Genomic DNA, 20,956 nt, shown 5'->3' with positions numbered 1-20,956 from the left:
AGTCCGCTATTCGCAGATTTCAGCATCTGTGTTTTCATCGCGTCGTCGTCGCATCGTCGTCATCGCCGACATAGAGTCAGAATTCAGCAGATACAAGATTTGCAAATTTCAGCCCTTAGCATTTTCAGATTTCAGCCCATCCCGTCGCCGTCCTCATCGTCGTCGACATCGTCGGCAAGTCCATAGCATTGTAGAGATTTGTGCAATTAATAGTAGACCGCTTCCGCCACAGAGAGTGGGTCCTTCGGAGGAGGGTTTGACAACATTCAAGTGTCGTATTCTTCTCTCTCTATCTCTCAATCTCAATACCTTCATTCACAGTGTGTACCACTTTGTTTGTGATCATTTGCACTCTCTCACTAAAGGAACGAAAGGCTCTCCCTTCCGTAATTAAAAGGAACCCTTGAGCAGAGTTCGGAGCACTCACATGAGCAAAGTTCAACAGTCAAGTCCGCTGCACCTTACAACATAGTTGAGGTTTGTTTGATGGTGCAGTTGATGATATCGGTTTTTTTAACATGCTTGAAGCAGGTGATGGTGTATCCTTCTCTTCTTCCTTGGATACTGGCATGCCGGAAGATGCAATTTGTGAGTTTTTTGATCATCTTCTTGATGAAGAAATGCCTCTTGAGAAAAGTATGGGTGCTTCATGGAAAGATGATGCTTGTGCAGATGCCTCCAATGTGTTTAAGGGCTTTGTATGCCTCTTTGCAGGATGTATGCTTTTCAATGCCTTTTGAGGGCTACTCTTGTTACTCATATTTTGCTACAAATGTTTCCAAGGCTTTCAAGTGCCATATGCCCAATGTTGGCCCGAATAAAGGTTTTTGTGGAGGAGATAACAAAGAAGGAAATTTTATGATGCATATGCAAGTCTATGGCAAAGTAATTGATGGTTTTGTTGGTGCAAGGTTGGTGTATGGCATTTCTACATGTTTTCCTTGGGAGCCAGGTGGAAGCTTGATTAAGCTTTTGATGTATGGAATGCCAAGTGTTTTTGTGTGGGATCCAGGTGGAATGAGCATCCACTAATGTTGCTGCTGAATGCTCTAGCAGACTAGGGGGGTTGGCAAACTATGATGGGAGTTTTTCGGTTTGAAGTTTACCAGCCCATGTATATATGGTGTGCTCGCTTTTTCCATTTTTGAGTGTGCTATGGTTGCTTGTACAGTGCTCAGCAATGCCAATTTTTGATGTGTGCTCTTGGCTATGGTCTACAACTGGCCATTTGACCAGGTTTGCAAGAGTTCGGTAGTGTTAAAGTTGAGCATGAATGCTCAACCAGAGGGTTGGGCAAAGATGATTGATTCGAGATTATTCTGAGGGAGTGCATTTGAGAGCAAGGCAATCGGCCACTTCCATAATGCCGATGCAAGTATTAAAGCTGCTTCGAGGCGCATCTAGGTGGAACCTTAAAAACTTGAGCTCATTGGCCCCGGTTTGATTGAGGATCGACGCATTTCAAAGCTTGAACTTGGTCATCACGCAAGGCAAACCCGGACACCGAGTAGTCGAAAGAAGTGGGTGAAATGTAAGCTAAAAATAAGCTGCAACAAGAGATCGGATGTTATCAATGCAAGAGAGCGGTGGAGCAACAAGGAGAGGTAGCTCATGGAAGCTCGACTCTTGAACACTCGGAAAGGATACTACTGACTCTGTAAGTGTCGAGTTGGTGGAAGTTTTTACGTGAAGGCAATGATGGATGGATATTCGGGATGGGAGGAGAACGGCTAAAAGTAGTTCAAGGCTTTTGGTGGGAATCAACTTCTGGTTTATTTTTAAAGAGGCAAATAATGCGTCTTTTTTATTGGTTTGCAGTAGTCAACGAGATGGCCATCATGATGGAGCCGCCGCCAAGGAAAAGCAGTGCCAGAGAGGGCATGGAGAGCAGGTAGAGAAGGGGCCCGAAGCCGCCTGCAGACGAAAGAAGGAGGGGGGCTGCCATGGATAGTGGGAGGGGTCGGCCTGAAGGAGAGCTGCCACCAGAGGTGCACTAACTGAAGGGGCGCAAGCTTGAAAAAGGATTCTGAAGCTCAAGGTGCAGGAGGAGGTGAAGCTTGAGGGCACGCTGCAGAAGGGAGGGTCGAGAAGCTCTAGAACAACAAGAAAGAGGGAGCGGTGTACGGGGCGGTGATAGCACCGAGAAGGGGAGGGTTTGAATAAACGAGCTTACTAGTTGGTGCAGCAGGGTGTTTGATCGGGCTTAATTAGGTGCAGGAGGAGGTGCAGCTCGGGTGGGTGTCGGTTGCAGAAGGCTATGGCCAGGAGGAGCCGGTTTTGGGTGGTCGAGGGAAGCATGACCTGCAGGTTGGCGGGGGGTAACGCTACAGAAAAGAGGAAGGGGCTGCCATCATGCAGGGGCCGCCCTTGAGAGGCCTCCAGGAGCATTGGTGAGGAGGAGGACGACGACAGAAGGGCGTTTTTGTGCTGCCGTATAAAAGCTGATGGCCGCCACCTGTAAACTGTCTTGAGTGTCGGGGGTAGTAGGAAAAAACGCTACTGTGTGGAAGTTCTGGAGCGCTAGCAAACAAGGGGAAAATGGTGGCGTGCAAGAGGATGAGAAGGATAGTAAGAGGGCATATTGATAGGAAAAAGGCAGCCAATTGCAAGGGAGTTGAAGGCCGTGAGTAGGCAAGGTGATAGGGCTCACATGAGCATTGGAAGGACCGTTTGATAGCGCACAAGGGGGGGGGGAGCCAAATGCAAGAGAGATTAGGGGGGACTGGGCCTGAGCAAAACAAAGGAAAGAAAGAGAGCGGGGCAGTTTGGGAGGATTCCATCTAAGAGGTGGCCACCCATTTTGTAAGAAGGTCCCTTCAAGGCTGCAGAGAAGGGGTATTGGCTTGAGGTTTTGCATTGGCGAGCATACAAGAAGGCATGGGAGCAATGCAAAAGGAGGAGGTTTTTGTCCAAAAGAAATCATCATTGTACATTCTCTAAATGAAGTTAATCTCATCACGTCATCATGATCTCTATATTTCTGGTGTTTAAGTGAATATTCTCCATCTCTTTCTTGCTCTCGTATCTGTTTGTTTGCCACAATATATGTGTGTGAGTATGCTATGTGCAAGGGGTACCGAAGCTTGTGGATATCAGGTGTGTGCAAGTTTACAAGCTTGACCTTAAACCCTTCCGTTGCACCTGACAACAACTTTGATATGTCATATGATGGGTGACATTAAGCATCGCGAAGGAGTTGTACCGTTACTTTGGTGGAAGAGACCGGGAAGTGGGTATTCTCGATGCGTCACATGATGGGTGACGAGAGCATCTGATAAGGAATATTCCATTGGTCTAGAAGGAAATCCAAACTGGATAAAGGAATACGCGTAAAGACGCATGCACAAGAATAAAGATGGGTTTTGAGAAGCGTTTTCTAAAAAGGGGAATATGTTTAAGTGTTTTCCGCGAAGGTAGATGCTTTCGCATGAGAAGTCTGTGTCTGCATTGCATCTCTGCATGAGGTTGCATCCACGGACGCGTGGGAAAGTGTTCTGTAGCACCGGTTTTCAGCTCACTGAGTTTTAATTGAGTTTCTAAACAGGTTCATATATTTTATTAAGTCATCGGCTGTCCACTTAATAAGTGGGTAGCCACTTAATAAAATTAGAAGCTAGACTTATTAAAACAGAAAACCAGCACTGCCTTTAGGCTGAAAACAAAATACGATTTTCTCTCTCCCTCCTCTTACCCAATCTGCCGCCAATCTCCACGCTAGCTCTCCTACTATTCTAGCGCTACCTACTCTTGCTATTGCTGGAGGATTCTTGCCCTCTATTCGTGCCGGCTTTGGAGACTTACAAATTCAAGCAGCACTCTCTCTCTTGATTTCAGTTTTGTCAGCACTAGCACAAGGAGGTTCTGCCGCCACGAATCTGCAAGTGACCGCGTGAAGCCCAGCGTGCGAAGGTTGCTTTTCCGTACTTGGAGCGACAAGTAAAGCTTGTGAATACACTCTACGAGTTGTTGCTTTCGTGTTTGTGATTTTTGGAGGTACTCCATTGCGGAATTTGGAACGGTCTGCAGAGTTTCATGCTCCGGATACAAACGGAATTGAGAGTTCACCTCTCGGAATCGCCCGCATGGGAAGGAGTTGACCAACGAGTCTGAGATTAAGAATGGACTCTGGAGGGGTTTCTCTGGTTCTTGCGCTTGTATAAAAATTCTCCTTGATAAAGATTCTCTATAAGGGGGGGGGGGACCAGACCATCTTTTGGTGTCAATCGTCTTTGATTGAGAGTTTATTTATTTTCAGCTTGTTGATTATTCGTGTGCGCTCCCATTTGTGACAGTGGTATCAAAGTGGTGAAACTTTCCAATCGTTATTATGGGTCATTTAAGATAATTGACCAAGTGAACGATGTGACAGTAGAGCTACCGCCTAATTGGAAGATCCATAATGCTTTTCATGTTACTTTACTCCGCCCATATGTGAGATCGCTTCCAAGTCAGCCTATTGCGGAGGAACCTCTTGAGGTTGAGGAAACAGAAGAAATACTCCAATCGGAGTAGATCATTCATCATAAGGAGCGGCCACTAAGGTCCAGAAAGATCACACGAAAGTATTTGGTAAAGTTCAAGAATTATTCTACTTTAGAAGCTAAGTGGATGACCGAGCAGAAATTAGCATCTTTTCCCAAGATTTTGGAAGGATATGCACAAGCACTACAGTTGAGGACAATTATTTAGAAGCCAAAGGGATGTTGTGAAATGGACTATTTTCTTATTTTTAATCTCTATTCAGTGAAATTAGGATATTGAAATTTGTACACTTGAATTGTAAAAGATAGGAATCGTAGATCACTGGAATTGATAAAAGCCATCAAGAATGCACAACTCTGATGTGTCATATGATGGGTGACATTAAGCATCGCAAAGGAATTGTACCGTTAGTGCGGTGGGAGAGATTGGGAAGTGGGTATTCCCAATGCGTCACATGATGGGTGACGGGAGCATTAGGAAGGGAATATTCCATTAGTATGAAGGAAATCTGAACTTGATAAAGGTATACGCATAAAGATGTAGGCACAAGAATAAAAATGGGTTCTGAGAAGTTTTTTCTAAAAAGTGGAATATTTTTAAGTGTTTCCTGGAAAGGCAGATGCTTTCGCGTGAGAAATCTGTATCTCCATTACATCTGTGCATGAGGTTGCATCCAAGGACGCCTGGAAAGTGTTGTGTAGCACTGGTTTTCAGCTTATTGAGTTTTAATTGAGTTTTTAAAGAGGTTCACATATTCCATTAAGTGACTGGCCGCCCATTCAATAAGTGGGCAGCCACTTGATAATATTAGAAGCTAGAATTATTTTTAAAAAAACCAGCGGTGCCTTTAGGCTGAAAATAGTGTACGATTTTCTCTCTCCCTTTTCTCGCGCAATCTGCTGCCAATCTCCACGCTAGCTCTCTTGCTATTCTGGTGCTATCCATGCTTGCTATTGTTGCAGGATTCTTGCCCTCTATTCGTGCTGGTTTCGGAGACTTACAAATTCAGCCAGTGCCCTCTCTCTTGCTCTCAGTGTTGCCAGTGCTAGCACAAGGAGGTTCTGTTGCCGCGAACCTGCAAGTGACGGCGTGAAGCCAACGTGCGAAGGTCACTTTTCCGTACTTGGAGCGACAGGTAAAGTTTGTGAGTACACTCTACGAGTTGTTGCTTTCGTGTTTGTGGAGTTTCATGCTCCGGATATAGACGGAATTGAGAGATCACCTCTCGGAATCCCCCCCCCCGGGGAAGGAGTTGACCAACGAGTCTGAGATTAAGAATGGAGGGGTTTCTCTGGTTCTTGTGCTTGTATAAAGATTCTCTATAAAGGGGGGGGGGGGGGGGGTGTGGAGGACCGGCCGATCTACTAGTCCCCAATACCGTGTCAATCTTCTCCCTCATATCTTTTGATTGAGAGTATTTATTTTCAGCTTGATGATTATTCATGTGCGCTCCGGTTTGTGACAATGTGCCGGTGGACAAGGGGGATGAAGCAGCAACCAACACGTCCGAGGGCACAAGAAAAAGAATAGAAGGGTATGCTAGGTTCATAGCTAATTTGGTCAAGAGTAGGCGTTTTCGTCTCTCGATGCAAAGTGGATGGGGAGGAGAACTTCACAGATTCTTTGCGTTGTACCTTTAGGTTTTTGGAGTTTTAGCAGTGTCTATTCTTTAAGTGCACATCAAATCAGCGTGTTGAACCTGGTACATCATGTGCTGCACAAGAGGGGAGCCACTACACTCCCTTGTCACATGTTGCCTTGATTGAATAAAGTCACTAATTCCTCCTTGATGTTTTAGGGATACTAACGGTTTGAGAGTATTGTGCGGAATGACTTTACGAAAATATGTACATTGAATTGAAAATTTCCTAGGCTGTATTGATTACATGTGCTCTTTCATGTGTGTGTGATAACGAGTGATGTAAAGGAAGAAGAAGTGTCTGCAACATTTTTGCTGATGAATGATTTGATGAATATAGTGCATCTAGACAACTGTTAGAGATTAACAAGATTTGGATGTGATGGTGAAGTGAATGTGATGCTAGTGCATCGAGATTCCTATATGAATAAGATGATTGGATAGTGATGTTAGAGCATCTAAATTTCCGGAAGGATGAGATGACTACCCAGAGATCTAGGTGCATCAAGAGTTCTGGACTAGATGAGATGACTAGATTGAATGCTTGTACTTAGTGTGAACTAAGAATTTATTTGTGAATTGCATGCTCTGTGAATCTACTGTCTTTTTTAAGATAGTCATTGGCATGTTTGAAATCTGAGAAACGATATGAATCTGGTAATAACAAGATTTAGTAGATCAAGACATGCGAGAAAATATCAGCACAGTTTGGATGTGATTGCTAAATATGTTACAATGATCATGGTTTGCATCTGGGACCCTCAACGAAATTGTGATTAATCAATAGCTGATATCTTTGTGCCATTACTGGATATGTGTAGTCTAGTGCATGGGTACATAGAGTCAGTGTCTACTGAGCTAGTTTTTGGCTTTCGTCTATTTTGCGGGCGTAATGGAGGGCTGTTGTTTGGGCGTTCCTATTGTTTGGAGGGTCTGTTATCGTTGCAAGTCTTCTGAGCCTTTAAAAGAGCCCCTCTAGCAAAGCACTTACTTCAATAGAGCCTTGCAAAGATCGTTGCGTGATTGCTTGAGCACTCGGATTCTGGATTCCAACTATCTGACTTTGTACTTGAAGAATTCAATCAGAAAAGAAATACCTGACCAGGGGTACATATAGTGGCAGTATAGAGTCACCGACTATGTGTACAGGAGCATTTTGCTCTAGCATCTTCTCTCTACCTCCTTCACTCTCTGCTTAATGTGATAAAGGCTTGCAGACTATAGTTTTTTGAGTTTCCATCAAATCTTTTACGACTTCAATGGTATTAGAGCTTCAACTATCTCTTTGTTCTCGACAAATCAAAACATGGTCCTATCAACATGGAGGTGGGACATGAAGATTATCAAAGCGGCCATGGATAAAATCAATAGAGTTCTTCCACTTAGAAACTTGCGGAGGAGACTCACGCTTAGTATGTGGTACAACATGTCAGGACAAGGGTGCAGTCCGGGCCAAGGGCCGGGACGGACATGCAGTCAAGGGGGTCCCTATATTTAGAAGGCCAGGGGCCTATATAGGGCATGGCTGGGTGGAGATTAGCATGTCAGTTCCCCTGTCCTTTCAGACTTCTCAATGAATCCTAAAGTCCTCGGATTGTAGACATGAAACATGAATTTTGTTTTATGAAATTTGTATGAATTATTTTATGAATGAATGATGCAATGGTATGGCCGATGGCATACATCTGTCATATCATGAGGAGGATGTTCGCTATGGTGACTCCCCACCGACATTGAGTGGACGATCGCACGCAATGAGATGTTAGTTGGGAACTTACCCTTTGATGCAATCCAATGCATTTGCATATGCATTGGAATGGTCTACACATCGCCACCACTGCACATCAACAAATTTGCTTAGACAGGAGGTGCTTCACATGAAGACTCTCACAAGAGATACAAGGTAGGGTTCTCACATAGAGTAGTTGACGTTATGGCAAACCCCCCCCGCTCCCCAAAAACCCGCTCTTTTGCTGTGCACTTCGATACACCCTATAGTGGAAAAAGCATTTGTGTTTTGAAATTGTATGTCACTAACTCGACTACTAAAGTAGAAGAATGCTCAATTTAATTGTAAGGTGTAGCGGAAGTGAATGTTGATATTGCTCAAGATGGGTGCTCCGGACTGTGCTCAAGGGTTCCTTTTACTTACGGAAGGGAGAGCCTTCTGTTCCTTTCGAGAGAGTGCAATGATTACAAACAAAGCGAATGCTACTATAAATGAAAGTGCCGAGACTGAGAGAAAGAGAGAGAAGAATATGACACGAACCCTCCTCCAAGGGCCCCCCTCTCTATGGTGAGAGAGGTCTATGCTATAGATTGCACAAATCTGGTACAATGGTCTAGATGCAATGGACTTGCCGACGATGTCGACGACAATGACGAGACGATGAGGACGGGCTAAAAACTGAAAACGCTAGGGCTGAAAAGATGAAATCTGTAAAGCGTTGACTTTGTGCTGAATAGTGACAATGTGTCAGCGATGATGGCAATGACGACGATGCGTTGAAAACGCAGATGCTCAAATCTGAAAAAAGCAGGCTGAAACTGTAAACACAGGTTGGCCCGACGATACGGCGAAGTTTGTTACGGGTAGGTGAGATCTGCGAGGCTAGAGACTGGATCTGTTGTGGCTAAGTGGTGAAAACTGAAAACGCTAATGGTCTTGGCTGATGTGGCGTCGGAAACTGCAAAACGCTAGGCTTGATCTGGAAACTGAAAATGCCAGGCTGATCTGCTGCTGGAGAAAACGCTAGGGGAATCTATTGCAGAAATCGCTAGTGGAACTGGCGATCCAAAACACTGGCTGCTTCTGTTGGCTGAAAACGCTGGAGAGTCTTTTGCTGGTCTTGCCAAGGAGAGAACACTGCAAGTTTCTGGAACTTTTTCTGTCTCTTCTGCTAGAAATGGGTGCCCCCTGTCTGCTTATATAGCTGCTGAAAGCTGGGTTGAGCAGTCTTCCCTACAGCTCATGACCCTGGAAATTTCCCAAACTGATCGAGAATTGGACCCTTTTCTTGGACAATGCATATGCTGGGTGGTACTGGGTGACAGGTGTGCAATCAGAGGACATGCAACTCACAGCCTGCTCACAGGCTCACAAAGGTGCCAAAACACTTCCTAAGCTGACCTGAACCCTAGACCCGAGATAGCTTGTCCACATGCACATAGGGTTAGATGTGTACGTGACATTAACTCATTTGTTCTTAAAATCTGAATGTAGAGAAGTATGCTTACCTAACTCATTTATCTGTTGTCATAGAATGTAGAAAGGATGCTTGTACAACTAATTTTCTCTAAAAAGTTAAGTGAAACCTTTGCTATATTATTAGATATGCCATAGACAAACTTACACTCTTGGTAGTTGTGAATGCTTTCAGTGAAGCAAAAATCTAGCTCTTTTTATAGAATCTCACAGATGAAAGTTGGTCATGAACTTGGAACGGTTTAAAATGCTCTCTTTAACTATCGATTGCAAATGTGCTTATGTAAGTAATGGGGCATGACATCATGCGGGCTCTGTTTGTGGGCTCACAAATTCATCTGCCCGTGTTTGGACGAGCATTACGTCCATTCTGCATGATGCCTACATGACAGAGTGAGGATGGCAAGGCTAGATATATACCGTTTCATTGTTGCTTCATGTATAGGGTTTACACAATTTGTTCAAAATGTAACTGTGCTGCTGTTAGAAATGGCTGCATCCCATTTTTTTGACGAAAGTGAAGGTAGAATGTTTCTGAATCATAGGTGATTATCAGGGAATTTTTTCAGGTCCGAGAAATTTGTGGTCTGGGTTCAATATGCGCACAGAAGCAACAGGATATGGATTGGTAATTCTTAACTGTTCTTTGTCTTTGAGAATTGAGCTTTTTCAAATAAAGTAGCTTGATATTGTTGCAAACATAATAGTGTTGTTTTGGTTTCCTTGATGAGTATCAAATTTGAGTAGAATGTGCATCTTTGTTCATGATTTAATCTGATCTCTGCAGGTACATTTTGCTAAGATATTGCTGGCAGATTTTAGCAAGGATATAAGAGGCTTGAGGTCTATCATCTTTCTGACACCAATTGCCTGAAGTGGAATGACCTTCTAGGTAGTGTAGGTAGAAGTCTCTGTGCTAGTAGGGAAAGCTTCATGTTTGCGAGACACCTAGGCATGGCCGGGAATTCAAGGGATGCTAAAGTTTTAGTTTATTAACGTCATGGGTTGCCTGTGTATTCTAGAATTCACTTTTTCTTCTGGTTTTAGGTGTATCGTGAGTGGATCAGGGAAGGTTGCATTGCACGTTGTGGAGAAGCTGATAGCTGTGGGAGCTGTACCAGTCACAGTCTCAGGCAAGATTTTCAGATAAATTTAAAGGATTGTTCTGGTCTCTCTTGTACTCTGAACCTCTTATTACAATCATTTGATAAGTATGGCTCTCATCGAGCAGAAAAAAGTAACGATGGCTGCATTGAGGGCTCCTAGGCACCTGGAAACTCATTCCTTAGAAGATGATGGCATACTTGATGATTTTCGATAAAGATTCTGACAAGATTTTATGCTTTAGACTGCTATGCCGTTGTGAAAATTATTTTAGACCATAATACACTCACCTCTCTCTCTCTCTCTCTCTCTCTCTCTCTCTCTCTATATATATATATATATATATATAGATATATATATATATGCATGTATGCATGGATGGTGGACATAGACACTCATATGCACACACCCGTACTATTGTATATTATTTATCGAAATGAGAGAAAGCCCTTAGTGACCATAGTATACAATTGTGGGCAATAACTGGCACACAATCAAAAGGAAAGTATACAATTTTACTCCCTCGAGGGGGAATCTTACTTCTCCTGCCCCCGTGTGCCTGCTTCCTGCGCCTGGTGATTTGTGCGGCCATCTGTGTACCCTGGATGCTTTTTTCTTTCTCTGTTTTCTTGTTTATCAATCAGAGTTTGCTACGTTTTCATTTTTGCTGCCTGTTCTCTGACTTTTCTGTATGTTTTTGTTTTGTTTGTGGTTTCTGGGTTTATACTTGTTCTCTGTGTGGTTTGCTTGTGTCGGGTGCTGCCTGGTTGTGTGCTGGTATGCTTGTTGGCTGTTTGCTTTCTTGTTTGATGGATTGCCTTGCAGAGGTGGCTGGATATGTGGATGTGGAGGTGGTTAAGTGGGTCGGTGTGTGGTTTCAGCCTCGGTCTTCGATTCTGCACCTATCCGTGTTTCTGTTTCGTAGGTTGAAGAGCATCATAGCCCTATTGATTGCTGCTACGGATGGCTGGAGGCTGTCTGTCTCCCAGAGTTTTGATGCAGAGTGGATGGGTGGTGGCTCTTCTGCTGCTGGTGTGTTGGTGTTGGTAAGGAGTCTGATATTGGAGACTGGTGGAGTTTTTGGCCTCTTTGTTGTAAGTTTGCGTGGCCTATTTCTACTTCAGCTCTCGTCCTTCCCTACCTTGTCCCTAGGTTTTGATGTATCACCCATCTTTTGTAACTCTGTATCACTGGATGTTTTTCTTCTATGGTTTGTGGTTATCGTTGTATCTCAGGGTTTTCTTCCACTGCAAGTTACACTTTGTCATGTGATGCCTATGGGCTTTGTAATCTGATTGGGTACCTTCCCTTGGCTTTTGAGGTGGATGATGAGTGGGTCCCTCTTACCTCTCTTACAGTCTGGTTGTGCCATATATCTGCATTCTTTTTTGGGGTACATCATCAAGAAACGTTAATAGTGGATGCGGAGGATTTTGGAGGCATGACCTAGGGGTTTCACAGTCCCTTGGCTTTTGTGAGCTGCTACGTGAGGTTTTTATAGGGGATGCTTTATATCAGTGAGTTACATAGCACTCGACTTTGTGGTTTTCGCTACATTGCCTGAGGTGGATAGAGCTTGGGCAAATTTGTGTAGACTTGATCACAATCCATATATCTACATTTCACCACCTGATTAGAGTATCTTCACCCCTAGATGTTTCCTTTGAAGCATCTATCTAATAAAATGGTACCGCATATCAATATGTTTGGTACGCGCATGAAACATGGCATTTTTAGCCAAACAGATTGCACTCTGGTTATCACAACCCAGGACAGACGTGTCATTAGGCAATCCAATTTCACTAACCCGGTGGGCTAACCATATGGCTTCTTTGGAAGCCTTGAGTAATTGAAATATATTCAGCTTCAGTAGTAGAAAGTGCAACTATCCTCTGGAGCCTAGAGCACCATGAAATAGCACCACCTGCCAGGGTGTAAATGTACCCACTAGTTGAGTTGCGGGTATGAACATCACTTGCCATGTCAGAATCACAATATCCCTGCAGTTTTAATGGACCTCTTCCATAACACAAACATTTGCTTTTGGTCCCTTTCAATGTGCTTTGCCAGGATTAGACATAAACCTGCTCACTACTCCCACTAAATAAGCAATGTCAGGTCCATAGCATACATGAGAGAGACACAAGCTAAAGCCTAACGTACTCCCCTCATAGCATTGGTTTTCGGGCAATCACTTGCACTCAACTTTACATGTGGCTGCAATGGCACGCTCAAAGGCTTAGCATCAACCATATTAAACCTATCAAGTACTTTTTCAATGCATTTTTCTTGAGACAAAAACAACAGTTTCTCTGTGACCTCTCTCTCCTTATGAGCATGCCCAAAATATGTTTAGCTGTACCCAAACCTTTCATTGCAAAAGTTGAATTCAGCTGGTTGTTAAGAGTGTCAAGATTCTTACCAACTAACAGCATGTGATCCACATACAATACAAGAATCACCGAGCTGCTGTCCACATCTCTTTTGATGTATAAACAGTGAACTGCATGGTTGCGTTTGAACCCATGTCTTGGCATCAAACTTTTTGTACCATTGTCTAGAAGCTTGTTTCAGCTCATACAAACTTATTTTGAGCATACATACAAACTCTTGCTTGCGAGGGATGACAAAACCTTTCGGTTGCATTATGTACATCTCTTCTTTAAGATTATCTCCAAATCCAAAATAGCAAGAGAGCAAAAAGAACGCGAAGAGTAGTCATTTTCACAACAGGAGAGAACATGTCACAAATGGTTGACGTGTCAAGCCACTGAAGAACGAAGCCAACCTACAGATCCTGATCGAGGGGCCTAAACCCTAAGTGAAGAAGCAGCAGAAGAAGAACAAGCAACAAAAGAAGTTTTACCAACTTGCAAAGTCTTGCTGAGGGGCCTATTTTTAAAGACGAGTTCCCACCAACTTACGGGACCCCGTTCGATGTGGCCCTAGGGACCTAAAGCCATTAAACTAGAGTGGAACCCCCCCCCCCCCCCCCCTTTTCCCAACACACACACACACACACACACACACACACACACACACACACACACACAAAGCATATGGAATTGATGACGTGGCAACAACTGTATGGATGCCCGCGAATTGCACTGATAGTGCCATGGGGCAGCGTGTATGGAATCCCGCGATTTATGTTGTCGGTTGATGACTTGGTAGGCTGTTTGGATTTCCGTTATTTTGCGCTGGTTGCTTTTGGGAGGCGAGATGCTTTTGGAACTTCAATGCTTTTCTTGTAAACTGCTTTTAGAGGCCAAGGGCCTTCAAATATGACCCATGGGCTCTCACTCTGGCAATCTACCCGTGGGGGATGCAGAGCAGAGCCATGGGAGTTCTACTCAGTTGAAGCAATATGAAGAAATACCCGAACGGGGCGTCAAGGTTTGGGGCCAATGCTCTCTTGGGGTGGAACTCCCCCTGTAACAGACTTGGACAGTCCAAGTCAAGTATCAATCACGACAGCACCAAATAACCACTTCAAACAATTCATAGATCACAATAGATTTGCACTGGCCCGGCGAAGTTCCGTGCCTAGAGATATTGGCCCCAAAGACTGGCGCCCCTTTCGGTATTTATTTTTGTATTAATCAATCATCAAAGTACAAGAGAGTGATTAGGGTTTCACTCTCAGACTCTACGTCCAGATGCTCTGAAAAGTGAGGCCCTCACCACTAATTTAAAGATTACAAGGGATGCCCAAAAGCAGAGCCCCAAAAGCTTGAAAGCAAAAGCAGATTCTCTCTCTCTCTCTCTCTCTCTCTCTCTCTCTCTCTCTCTCAATGAGAGAGGCAGTAAAAAGCAAGTTCTCTTTTTCTCTCTCTTTCTCCCAAATCATAGCAAAAAGCTGAGATTTGCGTCGCCCAAAATTTCCAATAATTTTTTTTTCACTTCCGCGATTTTTGTAAATTAGGGTTTGCAGGAATTTTAGGGTTTGTGGCAGAAATTAGGGTTTCTGCTGTCCGTAGCCACGTCATCACTTTGTGACATACCCCCCTCTTGAAAGCATTGTAATCGACCGCGATTACGCCTGCAAAACCGACAAAAGCCATAAACCGTCTTAGTAGACACTGACTGTTAGTACCTACGTACTAGGAACACACATCTAGCACATGTACAAAATCGACAGTCACATCACACGACATCACCAGACATCACAAGATATCACATGACATCACATGACATTCAACATTCATTCAGATCTTAGAGCATGATTGCTAGCTATATATATATATATATATATAATGTAGCTAGCAATCACATCTAGGTCCAATCGGGACCTCATGGATGTCCGATTGACTAACCCCTATTGCAACCATGTCTATTCGAGATCAAGTAGACCAAAATGCTGCAATCATTTCGTCTATCAGTTCCTACACTCAAAAGAAGTGAAGAAACAAATCAGTGTCATTATCAGGAATTCCATTTCATAAAGTCATCCAGCAGAATACTGTCAGCTATCAGTATCCCTGAAGCTCAAAGAGACATCAATGACTTTAGTCTCAAAATCCAGGTATCTGTTGACAAGGGAGCGGAGTGACTCCCCTCTTGTGCATCCCACTGCACCAGATCTCCGGCCAAGCTGAATTCTGGGTTCCGTTTGGAGTAGACTATGCTAAACCAAAACATTGAGGTAAAGTTTCACAATCCGAGGAGTATCTGCTAGGTCCTCCTCCTCCATCCACTTCGCATCAAATGCAGGAAAGTTCTTGAACTTAACCAAGAACCGCCTTCGGACTTTACCTTATTTCTTATCGTTATGTGCCAAAATTTGTTCAGGAACAAGGATCTCCTCGTTTTCTTCCACTTCAGGTTGCTCATCAGGCTCCCCATCATCAGGCACATCACCCTTAACAGGTTTCAAGAGACTCACATGCAATGCATTGTGAATCCTCCAAGTATCTGGCAGTTTCAATCGGAAGGAGACATCATTTATCTTGTCAGTGATCTGGAAAGGTCCGTAATATCGCATACTAAGCTTTGGAAAAAGCCTCTCCTTTCCCTTTTTCTTTCGTGGGCGTGCCTTCTCAAAACGTAAGAGCACCCAATCATCCTCCTTCAATTTCAAGTCGCGACGATGGCGATCCGCTGCCTTTTTCTCTCGTTCTTGAGACTCATGCAAAGTCTCGAAATTTTTTTCAAAAGCCCTATCCAAATCTCGCGAATATTCATTTGCGTCAAATATCTAATCTTTCGTGCTCAGGAAGGATTGAACCTTCGCAGCACTTTCAACAATCTCACATGGCGTCTTCCTCGTCGAAGAGTGTATCATATTATTGTAGGCAAATTCCACCAAAGGTAAGTTCTTTTTCCATTGAGTCTTCTGATCCGAGATACAAGACTTCAATAAATCTAAAATCACTGAATTGGAAATCTCAAATTGCTCGTCAGTTTGCAAGTGGAACGATGACGAGAACTGCAACTGCGTGCAATGTTCTCCCAAATTGCCTTCCAAAACAAACTCATAAATCTGGGATCTCTGTCTGAGACAATCGTCTTAGACGTGCCATGTAATCGGAAAATCATCGTGATCTTTCTGTGTTCTCGGGAGATCAAAAATGAAATCCATTTCAATACTTTTCCAAGGGCGGGTGGCTATGGGTAAAGGCTTTAACAATCCCTGTGCGTTATGCCTATCAAAATTGACCTTCCGGCATACTAAGCAATTGCGCACAAACTCTTCCACATCCTTTTTGAGTCTCGGCCCAAAGAAGTATCTCTCTACCCCGTTCATGGTGGTAGCAATGCCGCGGTGGCTCGTAGAAGGTGGACAGTGGCATTCAGTCATAACCTTTTCCCTCAACGGTTGTGTAATGCACAACATAGTCTTTTTCATCAAGTAGCCTTCCCGAAGGGAGTATCCAGCTACCATCTCCCCATCCCGTATCCGTGTGAAAATATCTGCAAAATCTGTATTTGTGGCATACTGATCGACCATATCCTCGAAGCTCCTATGATGTATCGCGGAAATAGCCAGAACCAACGGCTTCTGAGACGAAGCATCTGCCACCACATTCTTCTGTCCCTGCACATGGACAATCTGGAAGTGAAACTGTGACAAGATGTTCGCCCACCGCATCTGCTTTTTCGAAAGCTGCTTCTGTGACAAGAAGTAGCGCAAACTCTGATGGTCTGTAAAGACAGTAAGATTTGCTCCGAGTAGGTAATGCCGCCACTGAGTAAGAGCATGGATAACTGCCAAAAGCTCTTTCTCATATATCTGTGCTGTCATCTCCGGCCTAGAGAACAATCAGCTCTCGTAAGCAATGACATTGTCTGCTTGCATCAAGACCGCACCCAGACTATGACCATAAGTATCACAAAATACTTCAAATGACTTCTGCAAGTCCGGTAAAGTCAAATCTGCACTTGTGGTCAATTTCTCTTTCAATGTCTGAAAGGCAGCCACCTTTGTGGATCCCCAGGAGAAAGGGACTCCTTTCTGTATCAAGATATGCACAAGGGGAAGCAACCTCTGCAAACTTTCGTATGAACCACCTTTAGTACGAACACAGTCCCAAGAAGCTTCTAACTTCATGGACATTCTTCAAATCGGGCCAATCATGGATAGTCTCTATCTTGGCCGGGTCCATTTGCGCTCTTGTTATTGCTGAGACAAAGTTCCCCAAAAAAAATGTATCTCTGAAGCATATGATCTCTGTGTTCTGCTTCATTCTTGGAGAAAACAATGATATCATCAAAGAAAGTGCCAACAAATAGCCTGTACTCTCGAAAAATCCTGTCCATCATCCGGTTAAATGTCGCAGGAGCATTGGTTAAGCCAAAAGGCATCACCAAAAACTCAATAACCCAAAAGTTGTTCGAAAGGCTGTCTTGTAGACGTCTCCCGGCGCGATTCGGATCTGATGATATCCACTCTTCAAGTCAATCCTGCTAAAGCACGAGGATCCCTGTAACCTGTCGAGTATATCATCAATCTTAGGAATCGGAAATCTGTTCTTGATGGTGATTTTGTTGAGAGTTCTATAATCGATGCACATTCTCCAAGATCCGTCTATCTTCAAATTCAACAACAATGGAGAGCTACGGTGAAGTACTATGTTGGACAAGACCCTTTTCCAAGAGGTCTTTCATTGGGTTCATAATCTTTTCATTTTGTACTCGGCTCACACGGTAAGGTGGCCGGTTCGGTGGCGTGCTTCCAGGTATCAGATCAATGGTTTGATCTTCAGGCCCTCTGAAAAGCAATTGGCATGAGTGTGGAGAAAAATCTCGGCGTTCTTTTGATCAGGTCAAAACATATTCAACCTTTATCCATCGTTCAGTTCTCTCCCAAAAGAATGAGTAAGAAACTGAAGTTCATCAAGTACAATCTCTAAGCCCTTCATTTATCAAAGTGGCTTTCTCGGCCCGGTAGTCAACCACGGCGTAGTTCTTGTGGTACCAAGGGATCTGAGTAGAACGTCACTCGCGTGCCCTAAACACCCCTGTCATTGCAAATGAAGTTTGCCAATGCTCGGTGTAATGGCAACATCCCATCCGGGTACGAGTCGAACTACCTCCGCCTGTGGCGTCAGTCTGTCGGGCGTAATTCCAAATCGAGCCACCAATTCCAAGTGAAAAGAAGTTGGCCTTGGCTCCTTCAAAAGAGCTTCCTGATCCTTCACTTTGCCCCAAAAGCGGCAAAGTTTGTACTTTCATTCATTAGATTCGGTGCAGGCCCCACGCCATGTGGTACCAGTTCTGCTTTTCTATCTGCCTTTTCTGCCACGTTCCTCAGCTGCTCTCGAACTCTCAGGCTTGTCGTTGTTCTTATCATTCTGTTCTTTCGATGCCTGTTTAGGGCACTACGCGGAGATATGTTCATGTTCCCCGCATCCAAAGCACTTCCCCTCCCTGATGAAGCGAGCTTTCTCCTGAGGAGTAAGCTTGGGTCGTGCATCCTTCTTCTCTGGGTTGCTCTTTTTCCTTCTACTTTCATTCCCAGAAGTTTGTTCGGGTCGTTGTGTCATGGCCTCATCTATGGGGTAGGTCAGACTGCCAGAGTGAATGGCAAAGCCCCGCTTCGCATGACTCATCAGCTCCTAAATAGAAGCCGACTTCTGTTCCAAGCAGTGATCTCGGATCTCTATAGGTAGACCCAAGGTAAACCGCTCAATCTGTTCTCTGAACGAGATCTTCTTGAATGAAGAGGCGGGTAGAAAAGAGCTCCAGAATCTTTCACAATAAGCATTGATTGTATCTTTCTTGGTCATCCGAAGATAGTTCCAAGCAGCTCGTATATCTCGTTCATATTCTTGCGTCAACCAAGAAGAAATAAAAAGCTTCTTAAATTTCAGCCATTTAACTGGCGCAGTCTTGTTTAAAAGAAGCATGGACCACCAAGTACGAGCATTCCCCTTAAAGTAAGAGGCAGCTCTCCGAATCTTGGAGTGCTCTGAATAGTGTCCTCTCGCGAAAGGGATGTCAAACTGTTGTATAAAAGACAAAGCCTTCGAAGCATCTGAGTATCCTGAAAAAGTATCAAACTTGATCGAGTGGCCACCTTCCTTAAACTCTCGGACTTTCTTGCTTTTATCTTCGAGAAAGTCATACTGGTTGGCTTTGTAAAAATTCTTCTTGTTCGCATAAAAGTTTCCGTCATCAGAATCTGAGCTGTTTGTAGACGAGTCCTCAGTAGAACTGTCAGTCTCTGGGCGAGATGTAGCCTTCTTTGTCTTTCTCTTCCCCTTTCCGAAGCGTTGCTTCTTGCTTCGCTTTTTACCTTTTCTGTCTTCTTGGCTCGAATCTGAAGAGCTAGAAGAACTCTTAGAAGAAGAAGAAGAAGAAGAAGAAGAAGAAGATGTAGCCTTCTTTGTCTTTCTCTTCCCCTTTCCGAAGCGTTGCTTTTTGCTTCGCTTTTTACCTTTTCTGTCTTCTTGGCTCGAATCTGAAGAGCTAGAAGAACTCTTAGAAGAAGAAGAAGAAGAAGAAGAAGAACTATTTGGGTACTCCTTCAAATTGAACATGCTTCTTCTGTTTCTTTGCCTTGTCAAAAGTCGACTAACAACCCAAATATCCCTGTTGGTGCTTTTCTTCTGCTTTCTGCCGTGCTTTTTGGCTTTCTTTTGCGCGTCAAAAAGCTGAGCAATCCGTGCATCAACCACCTCTTGTAATTCCTTCTCTGTATATTGTTTGTGATCAGAAGGTTTCTTGAGAGCGGGTTTTAGTGGTGGTGTAGTGGTTTTCTGCCACTGTGCATGCACTTCCTGAAAAGAAGTCTCGCTCATATATTTTGCCAATTTCGGATCCTTCGCAAAACTGAGCATCATCTTTGTTGCATCGCCGATTAATTGACGACGCTTCATCTCTCTTTGTTCCGCCTGAGTAGGTCGAGGCGGGCATACTCTCTGTTTGAATCTTCGTTGTGATCCCAGCCCGCATCTCCAGATGCAGTGTCACCAGCCAGTGGCAATTCCATTTTTGTTTATTTTCTCTTTCTTTGGGGAATTTCGTTTGTTTTACCTTTTGGAAACACCCTTCTAGAAATCTACTGCCTTGCATTGCATAGCCAATGTGGAACTGTTCAGAGAGAGTCCAGGCCTGAGGGCTAAAGAGCACTAAGGTTGGACAAGGACTATGGTTAGCCAAAGTGGGGTCATTGGCCAGCCAAAGCGGAATCCTTTGCTACATAGGCTACATTTCAGTTCTGGGTATGGCTGCAGTGTACAAAGAGGGTCATATGACCTAGAAGAATGTAATGGCAGAAACTCCTAAATTTTAGGGACTTCTATTTTTGGACGGCAAAATGTCTTCGCGTCATTACCTACAGTCCGACATGGGGATCATTTTGTTACTCTGTGGCCAAGTCAACAGAGGCTGCAGGTGAGATATTTTTAGACCCGAGGGTCTAAAGCGGGAAAATGCACAAATGAGTGACACTTGGCACTCTGAGACCAGTTTACTACTTAAAGAGAAGGCAAAAACGTGATTTTCAGCTGTGAGCTCGTTTTTGAGTGTTGTCACAAGTGGGAGAGCTTCAATGGAGTGCTGGCTTACCCTCTATGTACAGTGAGGTGCAGGATGTCATGACCTGCATACCTCTCACTGCTCTCTCTCTCTCTCCTATTCTTTATGGTTATGCCCTTCTAGTGGGCTTTTCAATTGACCAATGTACAGTTGTGTGGGTTCATGCGCGATTGCCGAGGCAAGAGCCTCTTGCACAGGTACTGGATTAGCTAGCGGCTAATCTCCCGCAGGTACAGATGATTCGGAGAGGTATCACGTGCGAAATCTCGTCCGATTCAAAGGGCAAGTAGCCCTACAAATGCGGGAGCTCGAGGACTTGCTACAGATGCGATCGGCACACGAAACGGAGCCCGAAACAGTGAATTACAACCTGCTGTGTATTTTTGCAGGTTTAGGGTTTTGGCCCTAAACGGACCCTAATACCCCCAGGAGGTTTAGGGACGCAAGGGGACCGCTGTACAGGTGATCTGATGCATTTTCAGGGCAGAAAACAGAGAATTCAGCGTGCTGCAGATTCTCGCCAGGTTTTGCAAAGTGTCCGTATG

The 20,956-nt window shown here is 44.1% G+C and overlaps 1 protein-coding gene across 2 annotated transcripts in view; it reads left to right on the top strand.

Annotated features, from left to right (window-relative positions):
- LOC147452874 (Amino acid dehydrogenase family protein) overlaps positions 1-20,956 on the top strand; it is an 88,612-nt gene that overhangs the window by 33,823 nt on the left and 33,833 nt on the right. For both annotated transcript variants that reach the window (XM_086518457.1, XM_086518458.1), the window contains exons 7-9: positions 9,883-9,954; positions 10,114-10,169; positions 10,374-10,459. In XM_086518457.1, the coding sequence (XP_086374583.1) occupies positions 9,883-9,954; positions 10,114-10,169; positions 10,374-10,459 (214 nt within the window). The remainder of the gene's footprint in view (positions 1-9,882; positions 9,955-10,113; positions 10,170-10,373; positions 10,460-20,956) is intronic.

Source organism: Adiantum capillus-veneris, chromosome 8 (genome assembly GCF_014529385.1).
Source record: "Adiantum capillus-veneris isolate H3 chromosome 8, ASM1452938v2, whole genome shotgun sequence".
NCBI classification, from domain to species: domain Eukaryota; kingdom Viridiplantae; phylum Streptophyta; class Polypodiopsida; order Polypodiales; family Pteridaceae; genus Adiantum; species Adiantum capillus-veneris.
This window is presented reverse-complemented; position numbering and strand designations above follow the sequence as displayed.